Here is a 7,596-nt window from a genome sequence, read left to right on the forward strand (position 1 = left end):
CCATTTTTTCCCACAGAATGTTTTGTTTTTGAAATGTAAGTTTGTGGTGCTGGGCTCCTTCCAACCCAATGTATCAAAATGGTCTGTGACTCAACTGTGTGACCTTTCAGAAATGTCTGGTTAAACTCTGTCTCCTCACAAGGAGGTCCTGTTAAGCTCCACCCTCTCTCAGGAATGTTCTGTAACTCCTCAACTTACGCCTGATGTATAGAAATGGTCTGTGACTGTTTGAGTTGTGTGACTTTTCAGGAATGTTCTGTTAAACTCTGCCTCCTCACAAGAAGGTTCTGTTAAGCTCCTCCCCATCTCAGGAATATTCTGTATCTCTGCCCCATGCTTCAGTAAGCATGCTCACATGGCCTGTGTTTCAGGAATGTTCTGAAACTCTTCCCCTTTGCTTCAGTGAGCATGCTCGCCTATCCTGTAGATCCCTATATAAGGAGGCTGTCATTTCTGGTAGAGCGCTCAGACTCCTCTGAGGCCACTGGGGCCCTCTGGCAATAATAAAGGTTTTTTCTCCATCTCTTCAACTGACCATCAGATTCTCAAGTCTTTCAAATAATGAGAGCTGCAACCCAGAGCTGCCATACTCAGCTGTGTCTTCTGAGCTGTGGTACTTAGCTGTGGCACTGAGCTGTAACACTTGGCTGTAGCACAGAGCTGCTCTGCTCTGCCAAGCCACACAGCTAAAAGCCCCACTCCCCCATGTTCAAAAGAGGGTCCTTTCAAAATCTCATAAGGTACCTCTCCAGGTCCTAGTTCAGAAGCTTCCTCACTCATGCTTTATATTCTGTCCTCTCTGAACAAAACTTTAAAGTCATCCACCATCGACATATTCTTTGTTAGACAGAGGGAGAGAAAGGAAGAAAAGATGAAGATTAATGGATAAATATATACATGACATTTCAAGGTCAAATTGTGGGGGAGATAGACACAAAATAAAGAAAAAAATAAAATTTCAAATGATGTGTTGCCTCTGATGCTGCCTTAAGGAAGTAAGCCCCAGAGTGGGGCTATTGGGAGATACTGTGAATCTTGAGACACTTGGGCCTTGTGGGAGGTCCTTAATCCACGGGGACATGCCCTTGAAAGCATAGGGGCAGTTAGAAGGGAAGACAGGCAGGGATATAGGGCATGGCTGACATGGCAGATGGTTATAGAAAAGACCACCTGGTTATTGGAAATTGCACTTTGTGAAACCTTTGCAGGTATGGAACATTTTTTGTTTTTGTTGTTTTTTGTTTTTGGTACGAGGGATTGAACTCCCATCCTTGCTCTTGCAAGGCAGGTGGCAGAACCACTGAGCTAAATCCCCAGCTGGAACAGTTATTCTTAGGGACCAGCTTGCATGCATTTACGGAAAGCCCCTAGATTCCGCTGACCCTTAGCTCAACCCAGCAACAAAGACTAAGATCCTGATTGGCTTAGAATCCCTATCAGAATGGGCAGTGCAAAGATTCCGTGTTGAGAAGCTCGTCAGAGCTCTCCCTGCCCAACAGCTTGCCATCTGGTAGCTTTTTCTATGCCCTTGTTATCTTATGAATACACCTCTGCTTCCCACGACTTTTCATCTCTTTGGTAGACAACCTGAGTCCCTCTGCTTGGGAGACATCTTCGGTTGCCCCATTCCTGCATTCCTCACTGGAGTGAGGGCACAAACCCAAGGAATGGGAGACATGCCACGGGAGAACCCTAGATCCCCAGATCCCCGCTGTGACGTTACAAAAGGGATTATGGGAACTCTTTCTCATTCGGCAGACATTGTGCCCATGTATGCAGCCCAGTGCTGGTGCCGAGCATATACAAACAGGGTCCTCTTTGCAGGTTGGGTGTGAAAACATCCAAAATAAAATCAATAAGGACAAAAACATAATTGAGTGAGAGAAGGAAATGGGCCAGCAAATGTGATTTGTAAAGAAAGGTATGAGTCAAGGAGCAAGAAGATAGAGGGCCTGATTTCTATCGATCCTGGATTACCACAGTGACAGTGCAAAGGAGCCTCCCCAGCCACCATGGCTTACGAAGGCCGTCACCTACTCCTCTCCCATGCACTGATGGATGGGTCACTGAGCTTTTGCCAGGGACTTCAAGGTGTGGCAACAGGCTGCAGGCTGCCTTGTGCTGCCTCCTCACATTCCTCCTAGGTCTCGGGATGGGGCCTAGAGAGTATGTTCTCCACGGAGAGCACCAGGAGGCAGGAGGGTGCACCTCACCACACAAGCCACTAGAGTTGTCCCCATGAGCAACATCTCCTTGGGCAAACCAAGTGTCAGATGAGCATTTTGCCTGCCGCAGATACCACAGAAAGAGCCTAATTAGAAATATAATTTTATGATAGGGGAGTGAAGGATTGACAGCCAGGTTTCAGTTCATGTGAGAACTAAGCGTGACACAATGACAATGCATCCAGGAAAGGAAGGAACTTTCAATTTGCAAAATTGTTTCTCAAAGAAAACACCAAGTGATCCTTTCAATGCATAGTTAATGAGTATTATAATAAATTCAACACAGGCTTGGTGGTTAAGTACACCAGTCAATTGATAAGGCTTAGCTGTTCTTCCTGTTGACAGAGTCCTGTGTTTTAAATTTTGTTAGTGGATTCTTGCTTCATAATGACGTTTGTTTGTTTGGGGAACTGGATGCACAGAGCATATCTTAATAATTTTCAGTCCCTTTTCCTCCCCTTTGCTTCCCCCCTCCCCTTGTGCCTTCTTGTTTCTTCTCTGTCAGAGTCCCATTAACAATTAAAATGTGAAATGCAAAAAACAGACTCAAAAGTATTCCAAATGCCGAATAACTTCAGTTTTGTAAATTCAGAAAAGTGGTGTAAGAAATTTTTACATTACGTCTTTTGCCTTTTATCTCCCACCAAAATGTTCTATGATGACATGTATCTTTATTCATATCCACACACATACCATACACATCATCATCATCATCATCAATAAGAATATAGGAGAGGGCCAGGGATTTAGCTCAGTGGTATCATGCCTGCCTTGTAAGTGCAAGGTCCTAAATTCAGTCCCCGGTACTGGGGAAAAAATTTTTTTTAATAATAATAATAATAAAGGAAACATTTTAATGCTATAAGTAAAATCTTCATAATAAATGTTAATCCAAACATAAGTAAAGTTAAAATATTTATGCAAAGGAAGAAAACTAGAAAGAAATAAACACAAAATTATTCCTAGAGTTTTCACTGAGACATGAGGCGGTTTTTTTGTTGTGGTGGTTGTTTTTTGGTACCGGGGATTGAACTCGGGACCTTGCACTTGTGAAGCAGGAGACATGAGTTTTTAAATATCCTTTTCTTTCTTGTTTGTAATGTTCCTCATTTTCCAAAATGTTTCTTCCGCTATCATTGTGAAAAAATATGAAAAGTCTGAATTAATTTTATTTTATTTTTGGTTATACTGGGAGATGAAACCAAAGCCTTTGTGTTGAGCTACATCTCCAGCCCTTCTTTTATTTTTACTTTGAGACAGTGTCTCACTAAATTGCCCAGGCTGGGCTTGAACTTGCAGTCTTCCTGCCTCAACCTCCCAGAGTGCTGGGATTACAGGTGAGCACCACTGCACCAAGGTAGAGTCTCAGATTTTACTCTACTTACAAGTGAACAAGTTAGCTTGCCAGCTTCCTGGTGGCAGGAAACTACAAGTCTCTTGGGCTAGAAACAGGACATTTATTATTATAGCACAAGCAGTACTCAAAACATCAGCTTTTTTGCCATTTCCTCGAATCCTAATTTTCATAAAACAACATGAAAGAGGCCAGGTAACCTTGGTACAGCCTATAATTCGTGTTACAGGGGAGGATTTTCAAGTTTAGGAGATTGACTCTTTTATAATCATAAATAAGATGGCCTGACATCCCTGTCAGAGGGAGACACTATCTTTATTACACTAGGTGTTAAAAAAATCCTATCCATTGCCACTGAAAAGCATACCATTTCAGCTGGGTGTGGTGGCACACGCCTGTAGTTCCAGCACTCAGGAAGCTGAAGCAGGAGGATCTCTGAGAGTTGAAAGCCAGACTGCACTAAATAGTGAGTTCAAAACCACCCTGGACTACATAGAGAGATTCTGTCTTAAAAAAAAGAAAGGGCATACAATTTCTATCTCCCAAGGCTGTTCACTATACAAACATCTTTGAAGAGACCTAGGAGAAAAGAAACCAGTTCCTCTTCTTACACCTTTTTTGTTTTTTTGTTTTTTGGTACTGGGTATCAAAGTTGGACCTTTGTGCTTGCAAGGCAGGTGGCAAAATCACTGAGCTAAATCCCCTGCCCACCTCTGCTTATATAACATTCAGAAAAGTATGACATCCTGAGGAATTGCCTCCCCACAAGCATTATTGATTTTATTTATTTAATTTTTAAAAGTTTTTTTATTTTTTTGGTAGTGAGGATTGAACTCGGGACCTTGTACATGTGAGGCAGGAAGTGGCACCACTGAACTAAATCCTCAGCCCTGATTTTATACTCACAAACTTTTGTTTGTTTGTTTCTAACAGTGTGCGGGAGACAGAAGTATTCATCATAGACTGCTCTTTCTAGTTGTAGGAGTGTATTCTAATGTTTTCTCATGTACTAAAAGCTTTTTTAAAATAACAAGAAACCTTCTCCAAGTAAACCCTTTCAGAAAGTCTGAAAGACTAGGCAAGCATAAGCCAAAGAAATGTAAAGCTAGTAATATTAATATTAACCAAAGAATGCTTTAAGAGGAAAAAATAAATTAAAGAGAACAAAAATCATTCTGATAATAGAAGGTAAAAATCCACAATGATTATATAACATTCATAACCATCTATGCTTTCCCTAATTTGAAAAAAAAGCAAAAAGTAAAAGCTATTCATATATAGAAAAAATAATTGAAATATTAGTTATTAGACTTTACAAATAAAATAAATCATTAAAAAAAAGAGTTTCTTTTTTTTGGGGGGGTACTGGGGATCGAACTCAGGTCCTTGCGCTTGCAAGGCAGCACCAGAACCACTGAGCTAAATCCCCAGCCCAAAAAGCAGTCTGAATGTTATAGTTGCCATATGTGCCTATTTGAATTCCACCTTACAGACAGCTGTATTATGGGGGAAAAACTGGATCAAAGTCTATTTCTCATAAAGAGACCCCAGTGACTCAGAGGGGATCTCAAAGGAAGAAAGGTGCAGAAAAGTGTTGGGGAATCTGGCTGGACTACGTGGGGCTGGAAGCTCTGGTGCATATATCCGCCCATGATGGCCCAGAGTCAGATTTAAACTGCAAAGAGAATTTGACAGCAGTTAGCTGTGACCTGACAGTGTGGGCTCTGATAGGGAGGTGGATCGTGGGCATGAATACTGTAGCAAACAGGCCACCAATAAGATCAAGGATTAGGAGGTGCACTGTGTGAGCAACTCACCCAGTCACGCCGGTGAGTGCATCTCTCACCCTCACCCTTACACCCCGCCGCCCCCGCATAAAGTAGGACTGGGTGACTCTGATGTGCTCTAACACCAACAAGGAAGTCCTGAATCCCCATAGTAATGGACAGGCAGAGAGAAGAAATAAAGGAAAGAATGTATGAATGTATTAAATAAAGCTGGAAAAATACATCATGAGGGCTACCTGTGTCTTTAGAGACACAAAGAAGAAGGGATACAAGGAAGTAAGTGGCAGTATCATTTCTATTACAGAAACACTTGAAATTGTTCAGAGTTGGGGAATAGATAAATTATATTGCATCTATATGATACAGTAGTATTTTTTCATTAAAACTAATTTTTCTAAGACCTTTACTGACAGAAGGGAATAGAAAATCAGAACACATGAAAAATCCTGTGGATAGATGGTAGCCAACTTTTGTAGAACTACATTTACAGTCCATACCTGCTGTTATCTTTGATTCATAGGGATACAGCTTATCTGAATTTTTGTTACCAGTTTTGTTCCTTTTAAGTTACCAGTTTCATTGTGTGAATTATTTTTCAATAGCAAAATCAATATTTATCAAGCAAAAACAAAGTTTAAACTGCTTCTAAAGTAAGAATGTCTAAATTAAAGGTTAAAGCAATATTCATTTATCCAATTTTTTTCTATTTTGCAGAAGTTAACTATCACCTTTGGTCTAGGAGCAAAGCCAGACACTTGGAAATACAAAATGAGTACCTTTATTTGAATCTGAGCTTGTCACGGTCTGTGGAAGGTCCTTGTAGAGGAGATAGAATAAATTAAAGAAAAATAGAGCTGTGAGCACAGAAGAGGCAGTCAGTCCAGAGGCTTCATGGAAAAAGAGGCTCTTGATTTGGCTCTTGAAGGCATGGGTGGGGGTGCTGGCCAGAGAAGAGTGACAGGACTGTTGGCCTGGGTAGAGGGAACAGCAAATGCTGATTCATTTCCTTGATATCAAAGGTGTGACCCTAAGGTCAAGGAGCCAGTGGGACGCTCCTGAGCGGCTCCCGTACATCTGTGTTAAACTTTACCTCTTGGTGCAGGGCCGTATGCCCAGCGGGCCTCTGAGTTGCCTGTAAGGTGCTATTACTTGCTTTAGTCCTCATAGTTCACTCTGCTGTCCTTTCTTCTGAGTCTCAAAATGAATTTTGTGTTGGGCACAGTGGCACATGCCTGTGATCCCAGATACTCAGGAGACTGAGATAAGAGGATCACAAATTCGAGGCCTACCTGGGAGATTAGCAAGACTCTTGTCTCGAAAAATTAGGGCTGGGGATTTAGCGCAGTGGCACTGTACCTGTCTCACAAGTGCAAAGTCCTGAGTTCACTCCCTGATAAAACATATTAGGGGGCTGTAGCCCAGTGGGTAGAGGGTGATCGCAAGAGAATCACCTGAGATACTTTTTAAACATCTCAGTGTTGAGATCCCGCCTGCAGGGAGTTTGACTTAGGAGGGTGATTGCCAAGAATGATGAGTGTGTGTGAAGCAAAGGGGAGTGTTCTGATTCCAGTCACGTTTGGATTTTCTGTGTCAGAGCCAGTATATTGTAAAAGCTTCATGAGTGAGTCTAGTATTCAAATACTGCGGGAATTCAAATACACATGTACTATCCATACAGACCATTTAAAAGGAACGACTTGACTCGGGTGGGAAATAACCCCAAATTCATTCCTTGAAAAGAAGTCTCAAGCTGAGCATGGTGGCTCACTCTTGTATTCCCAGAACTTAGAAGGCTAAGGCAGGAGGATCACTGTGATTTTTGAACCAGCCTGGGCTACACAGTGGGCTTCAAAGCCAGCCTAGGCTACATAGCAAGACCCTGTCTCAAAAGAAAAAAAAATCTCATTATGTGTTATATAAAAAGGGTACCAGGAGAGTCAGAGCCCATTGAGAAATTATTCACGATTACCCGACCCTGGCACCAATGTCCCTTGTTTGTTTCCACACTGTCATTGGTTAAATTACTGCTGCATCGTACTCAGTTGGTGAAAAGAAAATTTGCTTGGGAACAAGATTCAGTCATGATTCTCTCATCCTCTACAAAATATTCTCCTACCCACCACTTTTCTTAGAGCCCCTTTGAGGTCTCTGTTCCTCAGGCTGTAGATGAAAGGGTTTAGCATGGGGGTCACCACTGTGTACAGCACAGTCGCTATGGTGCTTCTCAGCT

At 42.0% G+C, this 7,596-nt stretch overlaps 1 protein-coding gene across 1 annotated transcript in view; it reads right to left on the minus strand.

Moving 5' to 3' along the window:
- Positions 1-6,769: 6,769 nt before the first annotated feature.
- The window catches only part of LOC104876228 (olfactory receptor 1F1-like), a 1,781-nt gene continuing 954 nt past the window's right edge, over positions 6,770-7,596 (minus strand). The window contains exon 2 of the mRNA XM_010644186.1: positions 6,770-6,819. Coding sequence (XP_010642488.1) covers positions 6,770-6,819 — 50 coding nt within the window. The remainder of the gene's footprint in view (positions 6,820-7,596) is intronic.

Source organism: Fukomys damarensis, unplaced genomic scaffold (genome assembly GCF_012274545.1).
Source record: "Fukomys damarensis isolate Sample0158 unplaced genomic scaffold, DMR_v1.0_HiC HiC_scaffold_34, whole genome shotgun sequence".
Classification (NCBI taxonomy): domain Eukaryota; kingdom Metazoa; phylum Chordata; class Mammalia; order Rodentia; family Bathyergidae; genus Fukomys; species Fukomys damarensis.